Source organism: Piliocolobus tephrosceles, chromosome 5, assembly GCF_002776525.5.
Source record: "Piliocolobus tephrosceles isolate RC106 chromosome 5, ASM277652v3, whole genome shotgun sequence".
Lineage (NCBI taxonomy): Eukaryota > Metazoa > Chordata > Mammalia > Primates > Cercopithecidae > Piliocolobus > Piliocolobus tephrosceles.
Genome location: NC_045438.1, coordinates 31039108 through 31064033, shown reverse-complemented (window position 1 = coordinate 31064033; position 24926 = coordinate 31039108). Strand labels below are relative to the sequence as shown.

The window sequence follows — 24926 nt, the reverse complement described above, 5'->3', positions numbered from 1 at the left end:
CAATTGCAAGGAAATAAAGGCATGACTAGAGAGCTTTAAAGAAAATAATGTAAATGAAGAGGTGATCACAATAACTACTATCTATGTCTAAGATTTATTAAGTGTTCGCTTGCTACTAATGACTATGTGTTATGTCATTTAATCTCCTTGTAACAGCTGTGAAAAAAAATAAGTACTTTCTTTTTTTTTTTGAGATGGAGTCTCACTCTGTCACCCAGGCTGGAGTGCAGTCGTGCGATCTCGGCTCACTGCAACCTCCACCTCCTGGGTTCAAGCAATTCTCTCTGCCTCAGCCTCCTGAGGAGCTGGGATTATAGGTGCCCACCACCATGCCTGGCTAATTTTTGTAGTTTTAGTAGAGATGGAGTTTCACCATCTTGGCCAGGCTGGTCTTGAACTCCTGACCTCATGATCCACCTCCCTTGGCCTCCCAAAGTGCTGGGATTACAGGCGTGAGCCACTGCGCTGGGGCCAAAAATAAGAACAATTTTTATCTTTAGGTTTTAGATGAACAAATTATGCCTGGGTTATACGTAGGTCATCCAGCTAGAATGTTGTGGAGTCTGACTGAAACACAGAGAGTATTACTTATTTGCTTGCTTGTTATATTAGCAAACCTAGAATTAAACAGATCAGAGGTCTTCTGCTGAATCAAATTACTTGGTGCATCCATTCATACAGGAAATATTAACTGTTGATGTACAAATGTATTTGATAAATAAGCCAGCATAAAACTTCAATCTGAAAGCTTTTACTTTTATGTTTCAGGGAGATAACCTAATTACTGAATGTCGCTACAACACGAAAGATAGAGCTGAGATGACTTGGGTAAGAAAACTTTTATTATTATTAAAGTTCATTTATGGAGAGAAAGAAATAAACTTGATTTTAGAAGAAACAAGTAAAAACCATTTCCATTTGGAAAGAAAAGTTATAAAAATCTTGAGCATCAAGTATCATAAAAGTGACATCAGAGATGTTTTAGCAGTTTCTAAGACTTCAAATTAACTAATGATATTATAGTATTAAATAATATTTGGAGTGTAATTTATTGACTCTTTCATTAAAAGCTATCCTTAGTCTTTTAATTTTTCTCATCTAATATTTTTAAAAGAACTGTGGTCATTAATTGACTGTATGCTTGTGTCTGGATCAGATAAAGCCAGACCTCCAAAGGAAGAATGAATTTCATGACCTCGAGGCCTCTGACTCAAAGAGAAATCTGGTCCCAACAGATTTATTGGGGGAATTCCACCAAGCGTTCAAGAAATAGATAATTCATGTCTTACTCAATCTCTTTCAGGAACACAAAAAGAGGGAGCACCTCCCACCAAGTCATAAAATGTAGTTAACATAATCTTAAAACTAAAACTTCACAAGGATGGTATAGAAGGGGCCAGTAGTATGCACCTGTTGGAAATAACTTGGACAAGAGCTTGAAAAACCAAATCCTTTTTTATATACAAATCTAATGATAAGACCAACTTGAGTTTAGCTAAGGAATATAAAATGGATTTAAATGAGAAAATATATTAAAGTCTTCTACATGAAGATATGGAAGGAAAAAGACATATAATCACCTCAACAGAGGTAGAGAAAGCAGTCATAAAATTCAAGTTTATTGTTGACAGGGGAGACATTTAGCAAGCCTGAAAGAGAAGGGAATATCTTAACTTGGTAGAAGTTAGCTATGAAAAAGCTATAGCAAATATTAAATTAAATGAAATACTATAAGTGTTTTTGTCAAGTTAGGAAGAATATAAGAGTATTTGTCATCACTACTTGTATTCAACATTGTACTGGAAAAGAAACGAAAATGAGATATAAGTTTCAGAAAGGAATAAGTGAAGAAGCAAAACACGTTATTCACAGATATTGTAGTTTTCTGCATCAAACCCTCCTCCAAATTGATACTATCTAAAATTAATTGCATTTTAGTGTATAAGAAATTATCTCAAGAAAATACAATTTAAAATAAAAATTAAACAGAAATAAAATCTAACACTAGACGTATTTGATCTCTGTAAAAAAAAGTATAAATCTTTATTGGGAAACATTAAAGAATTCCTAAAGACAGTAAGACATACTGTGTTCATGGATAGAAAGGCTCAGTAAAATAAAGAAAATACTTCTATTCAAATTGGCCTTTAAATCTGATTTTATTCTAGTAAAAAAAAAATTGGAGAAATTTTACAATTTGAGATTTTGGTATCCTAGCTAAGAAATCTTTACTGGACCAAGGCTGCAAATATTTTCATCTATTTTTTTATTTAGATAAACATTTTGCTGTTTTAGCTTTTACGTGGAGCAAGTTGATTCTAAAATTTACACAGAAGAGCAAAATGTTAAAAACAGGCAAGACAAAACTAAAAAGAACAAAATAGAAAACAACCTACTAGCTAAGAAGGCTTATTTTAAAACTGGTGATTAATACAGTATGCTTTAAGTCCCAAGTTAGAAGACTTGGAACAGAAGAGGCATCTCAGAAACAGACCTACAAATTCTGCAGATGGAAACTTAGTTTATGACAGACATAGCACTTAGATAAATGGAAAAGGATAAACTTTTTATTAAAGGATGATGCTGGCACTATTGGATACCCCTGACATAAAACTGAGTCTTAATTTTACAAAATGTATAACAATCAATGCCAGATGTATTAAATATTTAAATGTGAACAGCGAAAATTTAAAACCACTGGAAGAAAAAGTACCTGAACATGTCTTCATGACTTTGGAGTACTTAAGAATTTTTTAAGCAAAACATAAAAAGCACAAACTATGAATAAAAGATTAATGAATTTGACTACATCAAAGCTTTTGCTTACTAAAATAAAGCACTATTAAGAAATTAAAAAGTTTTAAGCTGGGAAAAAATATTTGCAATACATAGATTAACAGGGCATTAGTATCCAGCTTATAAAACAAAGTCCACAAATCAGTAACAGAAGAGAAGAATACAATGAAACAGGATAAGACAAAAGCATTTCAAAGAAATAACAACCCATATAGGTAATATTAACATAGTAATCACCTTCGGTTGAAATGGGAAGAAGAGGGTTAGAAGCTGGACACACACAGGGTAGTCAAGATACTGGTGTTGGTTTTATTTTTTTCCCATGCCTTATGTATAATTTTTGTTGTTGAAATATTTTACTAAAGACATAATAAATAAGTTATTATTGTAGTGGGTATTTTGGTGCACTGTCTTGATACCCTCTTCAGGGCCAACACAACCAAACCTCAGCCACTGGGAATATCAGATGACAATATGATAGTTAACAGCAGTGTGCCTCAATGGAAATTCCCCTTTGGTATTAGAGAATAACTCCTTAAAATTATACTCCCTGCAGTAGGAGAGCCAGCAGTCAATGATTAGTTGATAAGAGGCTGCAACGGCCCAGGTTTCTTTCTACAATTTGGTACAACTCTGAACAGCCATCCTAACTTAAGGATATATTAAATACAGCATTTACTGAGGCATCAGATGCAACTTCATTTGCAGATCAGCATCTCCCTTTGCCTAATTCTGCCTTGCTCATCAAGTGCAAAATGTCATGTTTGTGCAATTAGTAAAATCATTGTATATTAGCCCCTACATTAATTTAGAATATAAACAGTATTAAGTTTTTCACCTTTGTTTTTGAAAGTTGGATTTTGTTGGATACAGAATTCTTGGTTGGCAGTTGCTTTTCCTTTGCAACACTTGTGAATATATAATTATAATATCTCTTTGTTACTTCCATCATTTATGATGAAATATCAGCTGTCAATTGTATTCTTGTTCACCTATATGTGGTGTGTCATTTTTCTCTTGCTGCTTTCAAGATTTTCTCTTATCTTTGGTTTTCAGCAGTATGACTGTGATGTGTCTAGGTATGGCTCTTTTTGTATTTACCTTTGGCTTTTGTTGAGCATCTTGGGTCTGTAAGTTAATGTTTTTCATTAAATTGGGGATTATTTCAGGCATTATTCCTTTGAATATTTTTTCTACCTTTTTGTCTTCTTCCTCTCATTCCAGAAGTCCAATTACATGTATTTAACATAAATGAAAACATACGTATATGTTAGACATAAATGCTAGAACATTTAATATTGTCCCATAGATCTCTGAAGTATTTTCACTTTTCTTTAGTCTTTTATCTCTCTATTATTTGAATAGAACAATTTCTATTGATTAATCTTCAAGTTCAGTGATATTTTCCTTGCTCATCTGAAACCTGCTGTTGAGCTCATCCTGTGAAGTTTTTATTTCGTTTTGGTACCTCTCAGCTATAGAATTTCTATTTTTAAAAATGTTTTTCTTTCCTGATTTCATTCCTTCTCTGTTCACTCATTTTTAAGATAGTTGCCTTTAATTACTTGAGCATGTTTTTCTTTAACTCTTTGAACACTTTTTAAACCAGCTTTATTGAACATATTTTTATCTGTTTTCAAGTCATTGTCTGATAAATCCAGCATCTCAATATTACAATCCATTTCTTCTGACTTTTCTCCATTGAATATAGACAATAATTTCCTGTTTCTTTTCACGCTTAATAATTTTTGGTTGAAATTAGTCATGTTAGATAATATGTTGTAGTAACTCTGGATTCTGTTCTTTTGAGGGTCTTTAATCTTTTTCCAAATTTTAATAGATAATTAACTACCTGGACTCAAAACATGAAATCTTTCTCCCCTGTGGTGTGCAGCTGCTAATGTTTATACACATGAAGACAAGATTCTAGAAAATTCAATTAAATCAGAAAAATGTCCTGAAAAAATTCCTGATTGATTGGTATTATGCTAACCAAACATCCTTATGATTCTCTGAAATGTTCACTGTGTTGAAAAGTTTACATCCTATCAGCAGAATTTATTAGGTTATTTAAGAAAGGCAAATTTTAAAAGTGGAAATAATTCTATTAATTTTTAATTGTATCACTACCTTTTTAAAAGCCAGTTTTTTTACTTTTCAGCTTTAAGGTTTATTAAATTTTAATACTGGAAGGAACTGTATGACATTGATGACTTGTGTGCTTTATATGTCAAAGTTAGTAGACCACATACTTTGCTAAATAAACTCTCTGTTTTCAGGGAGGACTAAGCACCAGGAGTGAAATGTGTCTCTCATACCTTCTTTATTACCCAAGAATCAATCTTACTCGATGTGCAAGTATTCCAGACATTATGGAACAACTTCAGTTCATTGGTGTTAAGGAGATCTACAGACCAGTCACGTAAGTAGTAAATGTATTTCATGATAGGGTAATGTATTTCAGAGAAAGATGGGCTTTATTGTCATACTGGATCCATTACCACATTATGGAAATTTTTATGCACTCTTTGTTCTATTTGATTACTTTTAACTGGGGAGACCAAGTAACCTTTGTGATTACTATGTCCAGAGTCCCCAAGACCACCCCCAGGTTCTGTGATTTGCTAGGAGTACCTACAGGACTCAGCAAATAGTTGTATTCATGGAAAACGTTTATTATGGTGAAAGCATACAAAGCAGAAAGAACAAAAGGAAAAGCTACGTGAAGCAAAGTCCAGAGGAGAGCAGGCGCAAGCTTCCAAGAGCCCTCTTCCAGTGGAGTCACACAGAATGCACCAAATTCCACCATCATCAAATTGTGACAACATGTATGGAACGTTGTCTATTGGGGAAGCCTATCACAGATTCAGTGCCCAAAGATTTTGGGGGGAACTAGTCATACAGGTGCGCTCTGCCTACCACTTACTAAAATTCCATACTTCCAGATGGAAAGCGGTGTTCAGCATAAACTGCATTGTTGCACAGTCTAGGCATAATGAGTCACTCTTATCATTAAAGAAAGTTTATGTCCATATAGGAAATTGTCTACTATTTAAGTTTCCAGGTACCTGCCAAGGGTTATCCTTGCAAGCAGGCCTTTCTGAGGTGGGCCTATTATGTTAACTCTTTAGGTACAATTGTACTCTTTAGGTACAATTATAGGAGCTATTTAAGATATAATAAACAAGATTCATATTATCCCTGCCCTCTTGAGATTATATTCTGGAGTGAGGGAGAGGTAATAAACAAAAAAACAAATATGATATTTTAAATAGTAATAGATGTTACGAAGACAAAACAGTGAAGGAAGTATGTAGCTGTTGTCAATAGGATAAAGAAAGCCTCTCTGGGTTGATGATATCTGAGCGGTGACCTCCATGATAAGGAGCCAGCTATAGAGATATGCAAATACTGCAAAGGAAAGAGCCAGTGTAATGACCCTGTGGTTAGTCTGGAACTATCGTGTTTGTGGAGCAGCAAGAGAGTGCATTTGTCTGGAGAAGAGTGAAGTGTGGTAAAGAATAAGTGAGGACACATGAGAACAGGTGGGACCAGATTATTTAGGACTTTATGAGCAACATAAGGCCTTGGGGCTTTAAGGGAAGCAATTAAAGGATATAAATAAAGTCAATTTGGCTACTATGTTGAGAAAGGACTCTAAGAGGGCTAGACTGGAAGGAATATCAATCAGGAAACTATTGTGATTGTCTAGTTGAGGGATGAGGGTCACTTGTGCCAAGGTGGTGACACTGAGCTGATGAGACACGTTCCATTCTGGTTACCTTTTGAAAGGAGCACCCACAGGCTTGCTGATCAATGGCATCTCAGGGAGGCAGTGAAGGACAGAGCAGAGTGTGAATGGCGTTAGGGGAACAGGCCTGAGGATGATATTGAGAATTCTGTTTTGGATATATTAAGATTGATGTATCTATTCTTACTGATGTCAGTGAGAAGAATTAGAATGACTGGTGGAAATTTGGGGATGGCTGAATTTGTTTTAATATAAAGAAGAATTTTCGAGTGATCACTGCTTTTCAAAATGAAAGGGACTGATGTAATTACGTAATTAGAGAAAATACACACATAGAGGTTTTTTTGGTTTTGGTTTTGTTTTTTTTGAGACGGAATTTCACTCTTGTCGCCCAGGCTGGAGTGCAGTGACGTGATCTCAGCTCACTGCAACCTCTACCTCCTGGGTTCAAGTGATTCTCCTGCCTCAGCCTTCTGAGTAGCTGGGATTACAGGTGCTTGTCACCATGCTCAGCTAATATTTTGTAGTTTTAGTAGAGACAGGGTTTCTCCATGTTGGGCAGGCTGGTCTCGAACTCCTGACCTCAGGTGATCCGCCCGCTTCTGCCTCCCAGAGTGCTGGGATTACAGGCCTGAGCCACTGTGCCTGGCCATAGAGTTTTGAGACATGTATTTAAGGAAAGAGTGAAAAAACATTCAGTGAGGATATGGTAAAATGCAGATGATGAAGGAGAATAGAAATATGATCAAGTTTTTGTGCCTACATATTACAGGATTATAAATTATGAACTGAGACTCACCCCTCTTTTTGAATTAAATTTATCATTCATAGATAGGTTTTACTGAATTTTTATGCAAACAACAAAATAACCACTGGAAGAAATGCTATTAGATATACAAATAACAAAATGCTTATATAAATTGGTTTATAGTTTACTAAGTATTTTCATATACATGATTTTATTTAATTCATTTTTACACAATTCCAACAGGTAGAGCAAGACATGCAATCCCACTTTTACAGGGGAGGAAATAGAAACCAAGAGATTAAGAAATTTTCAACATTATGTAGTACAGAATAAAAGGGAGAGTGGGGTTTTTATCTAGTCTCTGATCTCTTTCTCTCCATACAACATGAACATATAGGCCAATGTATAAATATACATAAATATATAACAAATAAATAATTACATATGTAAACAAATTAAAACAACAAATATCCAAGCATCACATAAAATATCATTGTAAAAACACTAGGATATAATCTTGGTTTTCAAATATTGATGTTATATTGTTCCTTACTTAGCCTTGAGTAGTCTTTTTCCCATTTAGAATATATTTTACATATTGAATGGAAATTTTCTAATCGATGATTAATTTGAGAGAATGTTAAAAACAAAAGGATATTAAAAGCTGTATGTTTGCAAGATGATTGAAATGTGTTCTATGGCCTCTTTTTTTTTTTTTTTTTTTAAGTTTAAATGGTACGAAGCCTCTAAAAATGCTCAGCTCCTGTTTCCCAATGAGCTCTGCCAGTGTCCATAACTTTGGTCTCCCTCAGGAAATACTCAAGTTGGGTTTTCATCATTTGGAAAGACAGGAAGAATTGCTTTACAGAATAAGGCTAGTTTTGAGATGTCATTCACCAGTGCCAAAAAAAAAAAAAAAAAAGGACAAAACCCATTTAACTTCATGGTTAAATTTATTCCTCAAAATTATGAGCAAAAAAGAGCCTCTACTTAAAAATACATGTTTCGACTTTAGATTAGACATTCAAATCTAGTTCATCACCACAGTGACATAAGTGATAGTGAAGGCCAAACTAACAAGGTGCTGGCTCAAAAATCAGAATGAAAAATGGTTTGGGTGCTTTTTTTTCTGTTTTGCTTAAAAGAATATTACCAATTGGTATTCAGCATACAGTACTAAAAAGGAATATCATATAACATATGAACAAAAATCTTCTATTCTGTGCTTTTCATATAATGATTAATCAGGTTCTATAATTTATTTTAAACATTCTATAGCAATCCTAGGAAGGATTGATAGAAAACATGAGACAACTACGTCTTGTCTCCATTTTATTGTCTGTTCTCGGGGGTGCTATTTCTGTCTGCCTCCTACAGATCTGGCAAGTCTTAGGGAAAAACAAAAAACTCACAAAGATCAAATAACAAAATAGATAATGAGTTTAGATAAATTGTGTATTCCCTGTCATGCCATAAATCAAGACTGAATGTGCAGGTCTGGTGAGATATAAGTAATGGAAAGTTCCTGTGTTATTGGTTCTGTTCCTAAAAAAGCATCAATAGTTGTTTATCTTCCTCTGTGCAGGAAAAATCACTTTATGTTTTTACTATTTAAAACTCACACATGCTTATTATAAAGAGTTCAGGTAATGCAGAACAAGTTGTTACAAAGAAGGCAAAAGCAACCACCTCAAATTCTATTCAAAATAAACATTGCTAACATGTTGATTGAATGTTATGGTAGACATCTTAATATGTGTATATTTATATAAAATGAATTGATTAAATATTGTTACAAGATTATAATTTGTGCAGTATTTTTTAAAAACCATTGAATTTTAATTTTATTTTAACTTATAAGAAAGAAACTAAAGTAAAACTGAACATTTGCTGAAGTTCAAATAAATGTTGTTGGTGTTGTTTTAACCACAAGAAATAATATTTTATAAAGAGGATCACAAATGTTGACAAAATACGTTTTGTCAAGTTGTTAGATTCACTATATGTTTCAATTTTAGGTCATGAAAGATGAAGATGTTTATACTTTCACATTTTTCCCACTTCTGCTTTCTATACCACCAAATATTTATTATTTATATTATAATTATTATATTGTCAAGATTTTTAATGTTTATACTTAATTATGAAACTGTAATTCCCAGAATAGTTAACCTGACTTGTATGTATAAATCGATTCAATGATAACCCTAATTTTTATGATTTCTACATTAATGAGTTTTTAAATTTGAGACATTCGAATTTTATCTTCAAGTTGTTTAATCAGTAAGGGCTTCTGAGTGCCTTATGCCTCAAGTTCTTTCACATTTGGGAATTTCTACGCTTTTATTTGGACAGCAGTTTGGCTGGATATAATATTTTGGGTCATATTTCTTTCCCTTGGGAGATCTCTCTGGACCAATGGAATAATTTTTACCTTTACCTGTAGGATTCATAAGTTAAATTGAATACACTTTAGTGTTGAGCATCTGAATTAAGTTTTCCTGGAACACGAAGTGTTCTTATTTATTTATTTATCTATTTATTCTAAAAACAAACAAACAAAAAACGGGATACATGTGCAGAATATGCAGTTTTGTTACATAGGAATACGGGTGCCATGGTGGTTTGCTGCACCTATTGACCTATCCTCTAAATTCCCTCCCCTCACCCCCCATCCCCCAACAGGCCCCAGTGTATGTTGTTCCTCTCTCTCTGTCCATGTGTTTTCATTGTTCAACTCCCACTTAAGAGTGAGAGTATGTGGTGTTTGGTTTTCTGTTCCTTTGTCAGTTTGCTGAGGACATTGGCTTCCATCTTCATCCGTGATCCTTCAAAGGACATGATCTCATTCCTTTTTGTGGCAGCATAGTATTCCATAGTGTATATGTTCCACATTGTCTATGTCTAGTCTATTATTGATGGGCATTTGGGTTGGTTCCATGGCTTTGCTATTGTAAATAGTGTTGAAATAAACATACAAGTGCATGTGTCTTTATAGTAGAATGATTTATATTCTTTTGGGTATATACCAAGAATGGGATGTTGCTGGATCAAATGGTATTTCTGGTTCTAGATCCTTGAAGAATTGTCATACTGTCTTCCACAGTGGTGGAAATAATTTACATTCCCACCAACAGTGTAAAAGTGTTCCTATTTCTCCACAGACTCACCAGCATCTGTTGTTTCCTGACTTTTTAATAAATGCCATTCTGACTGGAATGAGATGGTATCTCATTGTGGTTTTGATTTGCATTTCTCTGATGATTAGTGATGTTGAGTTTTTTTCATGTTTTTTGGCCACATAAATGTCTTCTTTTGAGAAGTGTCTGTTCATACCCTTTGCTGACTTCTCAATGGGATTTTTTTTCTTGTAAATTTGTTTAAGTTTCCTGTAAGTTCTGGATATTAGACCTTTGTTGGATGGGTAGATTGCAAAAATTTTCTCCTATTCTGTGGGTTGTCTCTTTGCTCTGATGATAGTTTCTTTTGCTGTGCAGAAGCTCTTTAGTTGAATTAGATCCCATTTGTCAATTTTGGCTTTTGTTGCAATTGCTTTTGGCATTTTTGTCATGAAGTCTTTGCCCATGTCTGTGTCCTGAATGGTATTGCCTAGGTTTTCTTCTAGGGTTTCTATGGTTTGCAGTTTTATACTTAAGTCTTTAAACCATCTTGAGTTAATTTTTGTATAAGATGTAAGGAAGGAGTTCAGTTTCAGTTTTCAGCATATGTCTAAGCAGCTTTCCCAGCACCATTTAGTGAATAGGAGATCCTTTCCCCATTGCTTGTTTTTGTCAAGTTTGTTAATGGTTGTAGATGTTTGGTGTTGTTTCTGAGGTTTCTATTCTGCTCCATTGGTCTGTATATCTGTTTTTGCACCAGTACCATGCTGTTTTGGTTACTGTAGCCTTGTAGTATAGTTTGAAGTCAGGTAATGTGATGCCTCCAGCTTTGTTCTTTTTGCTTAGGATTCTCTTAGCTATACAGGGTCCTCTTTGATTCCATAGACATTTAAAATAGTTGCTGCTAATTCTGTGAAGAACGTCAGTGGTAGTTTGATGGGAATAGCATTGAATCTATAAATTATGTTGGGCAGTATGATGATTTTCTTGATACTGATTCTTCCTATCCATGAAAATAGAGTGATTTTCCATTTATTTTTGTCCTCTTTTATTTCCTTGAGCAGTGGTTTGTAGTTCTCCTTAAAGAGGTCCTTCACATCCCTTGTTAGCTGTATTCCTAGGTATTTTATTCTCTTTGTAGCAATTGTGAATGGAATTTCATTCATGATTTGGCTCTCTGCTTGTCTATTGTTGTTGTAAAGGAATACTTGTGATTTTTGCACATTGATTTTGTATCCTGAGACTTTGCTGAAGTTGCTTATCAGTTTAAGAAGTCTTGGGGCTGAGATGATGGGGTTTTGTAAATATGAAATTATGTCATCTGCAAACAGAGATAATTTGACTTCTTCCCTTCCTATTCAAATATCCTTTGTTTCTTTCTATTGTCTGATTGCCCTGGCCAAAATATCCAATACTCTGTTGAATAGGAGTGGTGAGAGAGGGCATGCTTGTCTTGTACGAGTTTTCAAAGGGAGTACTTCCAGCTTTTGCCCATTCAATATGGTATTGGCTGTGGCATTGACATAAATAGCTCTTATTATTTTGAGATATTTCCATCAATACCTTGTTTACTGAGAGTTTTCAACATGAAGGGATGTTGAATTTTATCAAAGACCTTTTGTGCATCTATTGAGATGTGGTTTTTGACTTTGATTCTGTTTATGTGATGGATTATGTTTATTGATTTGCATGGGTTTAACCTGCTTTGTATCCCAGGGATGAAGCTGACTTGACTGTGGTGGATAAGCTTTTTGATGTGCTGCTGGGATTGATTTGCCAGTATTTTATTGAGGATTTTCACATTGATATTCATAAGGAATATTGTCCTGAAGTTTTCTTTTTTGTTGCATCTCTTCCCAGTTTTGGTATCAAGAAGATGCTGGCTTCATAAAATGAGTTAGGGAGGAGTCCCTCTTTTTCAATTGTTTGGAATAGTTTCAGAAGGAATGGTAACAGTTTCTCTCTGTATTTCTGGTAGAATTCAGCTGTGAATCCATCTGGTCATGGGATTTTTTTGGCTAGTAGGCTATCAGTTACCGCCTCAATTTCAGAACTTGTTATTGGTCTATTCAGGGATTCAACTTCTTCCTGGTTTAGTCTTGGGAAGGTGTATATGTCCAGGAACTTACCCATTTATTCTAGATGTTCTAGTTTTTTTGCATAGAGGTGTTTATATTCTCTGATGGTAGTTTATATTTCTGTGGGGTCAGTGGTGACATCCTCTTCGTCATTTTTTATTGTGTCTATTTGATTCTTCTCTCTTTTCTTCTTTATTATCTAGCTAGCGGTCTATCTATTTTGTTATTTTTTTTCCCAAAAAACCACTTCCTGGATTCATTGATTTTTTTGGAGAGTTTTTCTTGTCTTTATCTCCACCAGTTCTTTTCTGATTTTAGTTATTTCTTGTCTTCTGCTAGCTTTTGGATTAGTTTTCTCTTGCCTTTCTATCTCTTTTAACTGTGATGTTAAGGTGTTGATTTGAGATCTTTCTAGCTTTCTGATGTGGGCATTTAGTGCTATAAATTTCCCTCTTAATACTGTTTTAGCTGTGTCCCAGAAATTCTGGTATGTTGTCTCTTTGTTCTCATTGGTTTCAAAGAACTTCTTGATTTCTGTCTTAATTTCATTATTTACCCAGGAGTCATTCAGGACCAGGTTGTTCGATTTCCATTAATTGTATGGTTTTGAATGAGTTTCTTAATCCTGAGTTCTAATTTGATTGCACTATGATCTGAGAGACTGTTTAATGATTTCAGTTCTTTTGCATTTGCTGAAAAGTGTTTTACTTCCAATTATGTGGTCGATTTTAGAATAAGTGCCATGTGGCACTGAGAAGGATGTATATTCTGTTGATTTCAGGTAGACAGTTCAGTAGACATCTACTAGATCCACTTGACCCGGCGCCAATTTCAAGTCCTGAATATCCTTGTTAATTTTCTCTCTTGTTGTTCTGTCTAATACTGACAGTGGGATGTTAAAGTCTCCCATTATTCTTGTGTGGGAGTCTAAGTCTCTTTGTAGGTCTCTAAGAACTTGTTTTATGAATCTGTGTGCTCCTGTGTTGCGTGCATATATATTTAGAATAGTTAACGCTTCTTGTTGAATTGTTTCCCTTACCATTATGTAATGCCCTTCTTTGTCTTTTTTGCTCTTTATTGGTCTAAAGTCTCTTTTGTCAGCGACTAGGATTGCAACCTCTGCTTTTTTTTTTCTTTCAATTTGCTTGGTAAATTTTCTTCCATCCCTTTATTTTGAGCCTATGTGTGTCTTTGCATGTGAGATACATCTCCTGAATACAGCACGCTAATAAAGGGTCTTGACTCTATCCAATTTGCCAATCAGTGTCTTTTAACTGGGGCTTTTAGCCCATTTACATTTAAGGTTAGTATTGTTATGTGTGAATTCGGTCCTGTCATCATGCTGCCATTTGGTGATTCCACACACTAGTTGATGCAGTTTCTTCACAGTGTCATTGGTCTTTACAATTTGGTATGTTTTCGCTGCAGCTGGTACCAGTTTTTCCTTTCCATATTTAGTGCTTCTTTCAGGAGCTTTTCCAGGGCAGGCCTGGTGGTGTCAAAATCCCTCAGCATTTGTTTATCTAAAAAAGATTTTATTTCTCCTTCACTTATGAAGCTTAGTTTGGCTGGATATGAAATTCTTGGTTGAAAATTCTTTTCTTTAAGAATGTTGAATATTGGCCCCCAATCTCTTCTGGCTTTAGAGTTTCTGCTGAGAGGTCCAATGTTAGTCAGATGGGCTTCCCTTTGTAGGTGACCTGGCCTTTCTCTCTGGCGGCCCTTAACACTTTGTCCTCCATTTTGACCTTGGAGAATCTGATGATTATGTGTCTTGGGGTTGATCTTCTTGTGGAGTATCTTAATGGTGTTCTCTGTATTTCCTGATTTGCATGTTGACCTGTCTTTTAGGTTGGGGAAGTTCTCCTGAATAATATCCCAAAGCATGTTTTCCAGCTTGTTTCCATTTTCCCCATCTCCTTCTGGAACTCCAGTGAGTCATAGGTTAGGTCTTTTTATGAAGTCCTATATTTCTTGGATGCTTTGTTCATTCCTTTTCATTCTTTTTTCTCTAGTCTTGTCTGCATGCCTTATTTCAGCAAGGTGGTCTTCAAACTCTGATATCTTTTCTTCTGCTTGGTTGATTTGGCTGTTGATACTTGTGTATGCTTCATGAAATTCTTGTGCTGTGTTTTTCAGCTTCATCAGGTCATTTATGTTTCTCTCTAAACTGATTATTCTTGTTAGCAGTTCCTCAGCCTTTTATTAAGGTTCTTGGCTTCTTTGCATTGGGTTAGAACATACTCTTTTAGTTCAGCATAGTTTGTATTACCCATCTTCTGAAGCCTACTTCTGTCAATTCATCCATCTGATCCTCCATCCATTTCTGCGCCCTTGATGGAGAGATGTTGCAATCATTTAGAGGAGAAGAGGCACTCTGGCCTTTTGGATTTTCAGCATTTTTTCATTGAATCTTTCTCATCTTCATGAGTTTGTCTAGTTTTGGTCTTTGAGGTTGCTGATCCTTGGATGGGATTTTTGTGGGTGCTTTTTTTGTTGTCGTTGATGCTGCTATTGTTGCTTCCTGCTTGTTTTTCTTTCAACAGTCAGGTCTCTCTTCTATAGGGCTGCTGCAGTTTGCTGGGGGTTCACTTCAGGCCCTATTCATCTGATTTACTCCCACACCTGGAGATGTCATTCAAGGAGGCTAGAAAACAGCAAAGATGAGTGCCTGCTCCTTCTTCTGGGACCTCTGACCTTAAGGAGCACCAACCTGATGCCAGTAGGATTACCCCTATACAGGGTGTCTGACAACCCCTGTTGGAGGTTCTCACCCATTTGGGTGGCACAGGGAACAGGACTCATTTAACAAAGCACTTTGTCCCTGGGTGGAGGGGGTGTGCCTTGCTGGGAGAAAACCCACTCATCTGGGCTGCCCGGATTCCTCAGAGCTACCAGGAGGAAAGGCTAAGTCTGCTGGTCCACAGGGACTGCGGCCACCCCTCCTGCTAAGGGCTCAGGGCTAGGGAGACCCAGCTTCTCTCCCTGAGCCTCCAGTTGGAGTCATTGGAGTTCCTCCAGGGAAGCCCCACTCAGTGAGGAAGGATGGGTCAGGGTCAAGCCTGAAGAGGCATTCTGGCGGAAGACTGCCACAGAGTGTGTGGGGCTCTGGGTGACAAGTCTTGTGACCAAGCCATCCAACCTCTCTGGCTCCAGCAGGGGAAAAGTACAGCCTGGAGATATAGAGATGGATGTCACCCTTCCTCCACCCAGAGAGCTTAGTATATTAGGAAGTTGCGAGTCCCAGCACTGGCTGCTGTTCCTCTCCCAAGGAACTCAAACAGCTTAGACAGCAGGCAACTGTGGTGCTGGTTGACCCTGCCCTCGGGAGTTCGGTAGGCTTAAGCAGATTCCAGTTGAGAGACTGTTGGCTAAGTTTATGTTTACTCTATAGACTCTCAAAATGTTCTTAAACTGATTTGTTTTTCGTTCTTACCAGTAATGTGTAAGAACTCCTGTTACTCAATATTCTTGGCAGTATTTTGTATTTTCAGTATTTTGCATTTTATCCATTTTAATGTGTATTGGTGGTATTTTCTTACGGCTTTATTTTCCATTTTCCTTGTGACTAATGATATTGAGCCTCTTTCACATGTTTATTGGTTATTGTAAAGCAGGTTCACTGTGCAGGTTGTCTGAGTACAGTAAGAAAGATCATACTTATACACAACAAGTTACATTAAATGCGTTTATTGCTTACACATAGTCCGCGAAAACAACAGAATCCTAGAATTTATTGTAAGCCAGTTCTCCAAGGCTCAGAAAATCTGCCTGGAATAGATGGAACCTCTACTGTACATGTCCCAGTTGCCTTGCAGCTTGAAAAGCAGCCCATTCTTGGTTTTATATCCCGGGGCAATGTGAGAGTCAAGGCTAAAGCACTGAAGTAATTCAATTAACAATTGAAACACTCTGTTTCCGGGGAAGTCTCTTAGTCGCCTTGGGGTGTGATAACAAAATAGCTTAGACTGGGTAATTTATAAATTGACGGGGTAATTTATAAACTGGGTAATTTATAAACTACAGAAATTCTTGCTTATTGCTGTGGAGATGGTGAAGTCCAAAATCAAGGCACCAGGAGTTTCAGTGTCTTCTGAGGGCTTGCTCTCCACTCCAAGATGGCATCTTCTTGCTGTGTTCTCACAGGTAGAAGGTACAATTGGAAGGTTCCCTCAAGCCTCTTTTGTAAGGGTACTAATTCCATTCATGAGCATGGAACCCTCTTGACCTGATCACCCCCTCAAGGCCCCACCTCTTAATACACTGCAGTGGAGATGAGATTTCAACATGAGTTTTGGAGGGACATGAACATTCAAACCCTATTGGCGGTACTGGAACGGAACCTGGGCTATTCCAGTCAGTCCCTTCCTATTTCAAGATTCTGCATGTCCAGCACATTCTATAGTTATTCTTGAAAACTACAGGCAAAAATGAGAATGGATTGGATTGGTCCAGGGCCACCCAGAGAATTGTCCTAAAGTTTTATATATATTTACACACACACATATATGTGTATATATGTATATATGTGTGTATATATGCTTGTGTGTATAAACGTGTGTGTGTGTGTGTGTGTATACAGTCAGCTCTCTGCTTTCTCAGATGCAGAACATGGATTCTGCATCCATGGATTCAACCAACTTCAGATAAAACAAAATTTGAAAAAATTCCATCTACATTGAACATGTACAGAATATTTTTATTGTCATCATTCCTTAACAATACAGCATAATAACCACCTACATAGCATTTACATTGTGTTAGGTATTATAAGTAACCCGGAGATAATTTAAAGTAGATGGGAGCATGTACACAGGTTATATGTAACTACTACACCATTTTATATAATGTCTTGAATATCACAGATTTTGCTATCCTCGGTCCCCCATGGATACCAAGGGACAACTGTGTATTTCTTCTTAATTATTAGAATTTTTATTCATTGTTAATTTAGTTACTTGTTTTATTATTGAGTTGTAAGAGTTCTTTATACTTTGGATGTAAGTTCTCTGTTGGATGCATGTTTACAGACCATTTCTCCCAGTCTGTGGTTTGACTTTCATTTTATAGCTGTATTTATTGCAGTTTGTTTCATCATTTTTTGGTTTGTTTTGTGCTTTTCATATCCTGCTTAAAAAATCTTTGCCTACTCAAGGGAAGACTTTCTTTTGTTTTTCCCCCTGAAAAGTTCACAGTTTTAGTTTTTACATTTAGGTGGATCCATTTTGAACACATTTTTGTGTGTAGTGTGAGGTAAATCCAACGTTCATTGCTTTTTATATAGATATCAAGTTGTGCAAGAACCATTTGATGAAAGAAAGCTACCTTTTTACTGTTGAATTACTTTGGAATATTAGCTGGAAAATCATTTGTCCATAAATTGGTTCTTTCTGCATTTTCTATTCTGTTTCATTGCTCTATATGTTTAGTCTTACTCTAAAACCAAATTTAATTATTATAGTTTTATAGGAAGTCTTAAATGTAGGTCTCCAAAACTTTGTCATTTTTTCCCAAAATTATTTTGATAGCCTAGGTTTATTCCATTTTCATACACATATTTAAATCAACTTGTCAATTTCATTTTTAAAAAAGGACCTGCTGGTATTTGATTGGGATTATACTGAATTTCTAGAGAATTTGAGAGAATCGATATCTTAACAATATTGAGTCTTCTAAGCTATGAACATGGTATGCCTCTTCACTTATTTACTGTTCTTTCATTTCTCTAAGCATTTTTTTGTGGTTTTTAATATAGAAGTTTTGCACATGTTTTGTTAATGTGTTTTTTTTTAAGCTTTAGTTATCCTTGTCTGCTAATTCTTTAATCTCTGTCATTTCAAGATCTTGGAGTATTGACTGATTTTTTCTTCTGGTTTAGATTCACATTTACATAATTGTTGATGTGTTTAATAATTTTTGACTAGACATAGACAACAGGGCAGTATGCATGTTGTGTTAATTAGTACTAGGTTGTTTTTATTTCTTTAAAGAGCCTTGTTAGTGTGAGTCTAGAATAGATGTTTACTCCGTGTAGTCAACAGAGACATTCCACTGTGGCTAGTTTGAGCTCAAATGTCTGCTAACTCTATACAGGCTCTGGGAATTGTTTAGGTTACAATCTTCTAGTTGTTCATTGCCCAGTCTTGTGGATTTTACCCTAAATATAGTTGACTTATTGCTTAGTTACTGATTCAGAGGATCCTTATACAGATTTTTCCTCTGCAATAGTCTACCTTGAATACATAGGCTTCTTCAGACTCCCTTAACTCTGGTTTTCATCTCCTTAACTTATTGAGATTGTCATTTTCTGCTTCAAAATCGCCTTTCCTGCATTCTGTTCCAGAGAATGCTTCTAGGCAGAAAGCTGGGATGAACATAATATTCAAACACCTTATTTGTTTCCTTCCTTTGGGGGATCATAGTTCTATGCTATTTTCCAATGTCCAAACCAGCTGTTTCATATGGTTTGTTGAATTTTGAGTTTTTTACAGGAAGTTAGTGTCAGTTACTTCAACATGGCCAAAAGTGGAAGTCTGTTATCGAATTTTTGTTCCTTTTGCTTTTTTTTGATCACATGTTTACTTGCTTGATGGATGGAGAGTCTGATATAGTTCATTTAGCTATAAGTACATGGACACTGTTTCTTGGTTAGATCTTCCATCTCTCTTCCTTCCTCCTCCTTCTCTACCCTAAGAAAGACACTAGCAATAAAACTTTTAAAACAGGAGTCCAGAGAGGCTCAGATAAGAAATGTAACTACAGATTATCTTTCTCCATCTGCTTTTCAATTTATGTAGAACAGGGGGACCAAGTATAAAAATCATTAAACTTTTAAAATTTCCATTGATCAGTTTGAATTTATAAGAATAAATAGCTTTATGTTTCACTTAAAAATTAAAAAAATTACTCTACCTTGGTGTATTGCAGTAAACTTTGCTATCATCTTAGAAAAACATGTTTCAGAGTTTAGATGGAATTTACAAAGGAAAATTACTCATCAATATTAAAGCATAATAGTAATACTGCTTTTTATCGACTACCATAATATATATATATATAATACCATTCATTTACATGTATGTATGGATAGACATTTACACACTGACAAGATATGCAGAAATGTAACTGTTTTTATTTCTGTAACATTCCCAATTATTTCTAACTAATCCCCAAATCCAGTAAAAACAGAAATACTTGCTACTTTAAGGTTACCTGTTTCTGGCTTAAAGCTTAGTCTTTTTGAAAAAAAAAGTATTCAGGATAAATATTCGCTTTTTCTGTCTACTCTTTTCTCTAGAAGATAATTTGGAAGTGTGTAGGATAGGCTAAAAAGATTAGAGATGACAAATAGGATGTTTATTAGTATAAAGTTATTGTAGAACACGGGCCTAAACCAAGTTAGTAGGAGTGGAAAGGAGATGATAAATATGAGACAAAGATGCCATCTCAGAAAGGTTGATGACCACATCCCCAGATCACCCAGCCTCTGTCACTGTGTCTCCAACATACAAGCCATTGGGTTTGGCCTTTCTACAGATCTGTTCTAAAAACTGGCAAATAGGCTTACACCTCTTGTGTCACTTTATGTTGAGCAATCTCAGTAATAGGCAATTTGCTAAATTATTATAGCAACAAAGCTTTTTAAGATTTCATCTGTGTATAATGTTCACACTATTCACCCTAACCAGCGAAGCGCCAGAGGCTTTAGGCCGCCTAAGCACCATAGTAAAGACTGTAGTGCCACCTTGTGGTGTTTCAGATGGTTACAGACGGATGATTTTCCGCTAGCATCTCTCTGGTTATAAAATTGATTTTCTCTTTTTCAAATTAGGCATTTTATCTTTTTGAAAAGTAAATTTTATTTTTAATAATTGACTTAAAATGATCAATAGCTCTAGCTTTTAGAGCGTTTAAAAGGACATTGTATGCGAATATAATAATTTCTTTCAAGTCAAGTTTTTGCTTTATACTAATTCTGGATTGTATCTCTCTAAAATTGTCACAATATGTTTAATTTTCAAATGCTGTAGATTTCAGGTCGTTGCTAGGTATGTTTATGTAATGTGATGCTGATTGTTCTTACTTTATGGGGCTTCACTTTAAGGTCTTTGTATAAAATAATGCATTTAAAAACTCAACAAAGATAAATATTCATTCTAATTAAAGGAAGTTACGAAAAATGTAAAGATCTGCATATATTACCTATTTTCCTCATTGTCTCACTTATTAGATATGGAAGAAACATTTACAATTTAGACTTAAAAATTATCTTTGTAACTCCAAAAAATTAATAAAGAATGTTTAATTTACTTAAGAAGATGATATTCAGTGTGCCTGAGTGGGTTATGTATGTCAGAGAGAGAGAGAGAAATGACATAAATAAATTTAAAAATTGTGAAGATTAATGTATGTTTTTCAGCTGAGATTATTTGCTAATTATAGAAATTACTGGAACATCTGGGGATGTTATGGGTGCCAAATACTTTCTAGTCACCATGATAATTTCCTGCAAGGTACATGGATTAATGTAAAATTTTGTGATACACCAACACTTACACTTTTCTGTTTTTCAGGAATCAATAATATTATATTTAATGAAAGACAACACCTGAAAAGTATCTTTTCAAGCAAGTCACGCCTTTCACTTTTTCACTTCACTTTTTCTGTCACTTTTTCTGTCTGCTCATGTCATTGTTGTGATTTCTTTCTCCTTTCTTGGATATTCAGCATGTGATTTTTTGAGTGGCAGTGTGTAATTCTATACACAGTATTTTTTTTCCTCAGTACTTACTTTTAAAAATTTCAACTTTTATTTTAGGTTCAAGAGATGCATGTTCAGGTTTGTTACAGTGGTATACTGTGTGAAACTGAGGTTTGGGGTATGAGTGATTTCATCACCCAGGTAGTGAGCCTAGCATCCAACAGGTAGTTTTTAAATTCTTGTCTCCCTCTCTCCCTCTCTCTCTAGTAGTTCCCAGTGTCTGTTTTCCCCATCTTTATATCTATGTGTACTCAATGATTAGATCCCACTTCTATGTGAGAACAAGTGGTTTTTGGTTTTCTGTTCCTGTGTAATTCACTTACGATGGTGGCCTCCAGATGCATCCATGCTGCTGCAAAGGACGTGACTTCTCTCTTTTTTTGTGGCTACATAGTATTCCATGGTGTATATATACCACATTTTCTTTATCCAGTCCACCTTTGATGGACACCTTGGTTGATTCTATGTCTTTGCTATTCAGAATAGTGCTGTGATGAATATACGAATGAATGCATGTGGTCTTTTTGGTAGAACTATTTATTTTCCTTTGGATATATAGCTAGTAATAGGATTGCTGGGTTGAATGGTAGTTCTGTTCTAAGTTCTTTGAGAAATCTACAAACTGCTTCCACAGTTGACTGAACTAATTTATATCCCCACCAACAATGTATAGGCATTGTCTTTTCTCTGCAACCTTGCCACTATCAATTTTTTTTTTTTTTTTTTTTTTTTTTTTTTTGCGTTTTCATAATATCCCTTCTGACTGGTGAGATGGTATCTCACTCTGGCTTTTATTTGCATTTTTCTGATGATTATTAGTGATGTGGAGCATTTTTTCATGTTTTTGGCCTTATGTATGTTTTCTTTTGAGAAATGAGTAAAATTTTTGAAACATTGATTACATCACATTTTTTGTTGTATTTATCTTCTCACTTAGCTAAATCAAAACAGACCAACCAGCAGGGGTCAGGCTTTTATAGTGTATGGATTTGAACTTTCCATCTCTCACAGTGTCTTTTAGGAGCCTGCAGGTTTCTTGATTACACCATTAGCATTGTACTCTTCAGAAATGAATACTTACCAGTTAATTTGTTAACTAGAACCAGAGCAAATTAGTGTAGAACTGTGAGGCTCTCTAGAAGCTTTCTGAGACAAAATTATTTGTTTAAACTTTGACTGGGCATGGTGGCTCACACCTATAATCCCAGCACTTTGAGTGATGGAGATGGGAGGGTTGTTTGCTCCCAGGAGTTCCAGACCAACCTGGGCAACATAGCCAGACCCCATCTGTATTTAAAAATATAAAATTAAAAATAAAATTATTGCCAATCTGCTACTAAAAAAAAATCATTCTTTTAAAAGATTTTATTTGGTACATTTCTTCTAGTAATCGCTGATGAGCTCATTAACATTTTGCATTAGGTTATCTATGTGTATGAAAATGAGTAAGTGCGAGATCTATTTTAGGATGTTGAAAAGTAAAGGAAACATGTAATGCATTTGTTCTGAATATGACTAATTGTGTCTTTTAAATTCAGGACCTGGCCTTTCATTATCAAAAGCCCCAAGCAATATAAAAACCTTTCTTTCATGGATGCTATGAATAAGTTTAAATGGACTAAAAAGGAAGGTCTCTCCTTCAACAAGCTGGTCCTCAGCCTGCCAGTGAACGTGAGATGTTCCAAGACAGACAATGCCGAGTGGTCGGTAAGCTCTTTTTAACCTCTGACAACCCAGATGACACATTTTATCTGAATCTATTACAGGAAAACCCAAGGAGAAGACAAATATCCATAAATCCAGGGGTCCAGTTGCCTTTTAATGTCTGATAATTTTTATTCAGTGATTACTTGGGTTGACTGAAAACTCCTCATTCTACCCCCTTTCAAGAGATAAATTAGTTCTAAAACTAAGGTTGGGATAGAGCAGGAACAGGCTGGAATGAGTGCTGCAAAAAGCAATAGAGCCTGCTTTGTATTCTTTTCCAAAGGAGTGCCTGGTCCTCTTTTCCGTTTCCTTCTAAATCCTAGGTTTCTAACTCCCCCAGTGTGTGACTCCTTTGGTAACCACTCGTGCCTCCTTTATCCCCTGCAGAAGTGTGGGCAGCTGAGCGTGCTTGGTCACTGCCCTGCTTTAAATCAGATGTTCATTTGCATTCTTTGTGCTTCCGTTTTCAGATTCAAGGAATGACAGCATTACCTCCAGATATAGAAAGACCCTATAAAGCAGAGCCTTTGGTGTGTGGCACGTCTTCTTCCTCCTCCCTGCACAGAGATTTCTCCGTCAACTTGCTTGTGTGCCTTCTGCTACTCAGCTGCACGCTGAGCACCAAGCGCTTGTGATCAAAATTCTGCTGAACTTGACAATATTTTCTACGATCTGAACCTGTCATTTGAAGTACAGGTTAAAGACTGTGTCCACTTTGGGCATGAAGAGTGTGGAGACTTTTCTTCCCCCTTTTCCTTCCTTCCTTTTTCCTTTCCATGTTACACGAGAGACATCAATCAGGTTATCTTCTCTTTCTTAGAAATATCTGATGTCATATATACATGGTCAATAAAATAAAACTGGCCTGACTTAAGATAACCATTTTTAAAAATTGGGCCATCATGTGGGAATATTCTTTATTTCCTACTACATTCTGTTTTATTTAAATACTTATTGTTGCTATTTCACTTTTTGACTTGACTTTTGTATTTCTTTAAATAATTCCTTCCTTTTAAAAAATATAAAAGGGACTACTGTTCATTCCAGTTTTCTTCTTCTTTCTTGTTCTTCTAGTATGACTTTTCAAGTGTAACGCCGTTCTTCCTGTCTTTAACATTGTCCAGTTCTGGTCATTTCTGTGAACTACCACTGGGCCCCTTACCTCAGTGCTTTTTGTTGATGCCCACTCTGGTTCCTTTGTTTATCTGAGTCTGCTGGTACCCCAAATGACCCCACACCCATCTTAAAGTACTTTTTTGCACCTTCCCTGTTTAGTACTGGCCAGATGAGTTTTTCCTAGTGCTCTGTCACTATCTGAAAAGAAAGAGGCCATGGGAAACACAGAAATGGTATTCATTAATAACTGATTGTAGGCTGAAGAGAAAAAATGTAGCTGACTGCAAACCCAGTGCTGTGAGGGGACTTGTATGAGGTTCCAGGTCAAAGACAGACTGTGTGAGCCAGTCCAGAAGGGTGTAAGTTCTCTGAATGATTCCTTGCTGACTGTTGGGTGACACATGTACCACATACTGGCTCCATTTAAGTCATGGTTCTATTGTAGATTTATTTTTATATTAGTTAATAAATGACTTAAAATTGTCAGCAATTGAAAATCTTGTCACTCTTTTGGTTTTCTTTATATAACTCAGTCAAATCTTTTTTCATGTCCTGTCCTCATCTCTTAAGCTAAATCTGTTTGGATCATATTAATAAACTAAATGAAATTACATTTTTGTGTGTATTTTATACACTCCTTAAGAAATATAAGTGATTCAGTCCTAGTATTGACAGTAAAAGTCAATTAAGAATGTTGCAGTTTCCATTCCATTTTGAAGCCCTTTTTGCCTCACAATGTCTTCAACACAAACCATATTGCCTTTTAAATAAATATGTTTCAGAGTATTTCCTTCTTGATTCTTAGAACTTGTACATTTGATGAAATATTTTTAATATTTATGAGGCATAT

At 35.6% G+C, this 24926-nt stretch overlaps 1 protein-coding gene across 1 annotated transcript in view; it reads left to right on the top strand.

The window, feature by feature from the left end:
* MOXD1 (monooxygenase DBH like 1) overlaps window positions 1–24689 on the top strand; it is a 103627-nt gene extending 78938 nt beyond the window's left edge. Inside the window, exons 9-12 of the mRNA XM_023230631.2 lie at window positions 769–828; window positions 5076–5218; window positions 22792–22960; window positions 23431–24689. Of these exons, the coding sequence (XP_023086399.1) occupies window positions 769–828; window positions 5076–5218; window positions 22792–22960; window positions 23431–23595 (537 nt within the window). The 3' untranslated portion in view covers window positions 23596–24689. The remainder of the gene's footprint in view (window positions 1–768; window positions 829–5075; window positions 5219–22791; window positions 22961–23430) is intronic.
* Window positions 24690–24926: the final 237 nt, after the last annotated feature.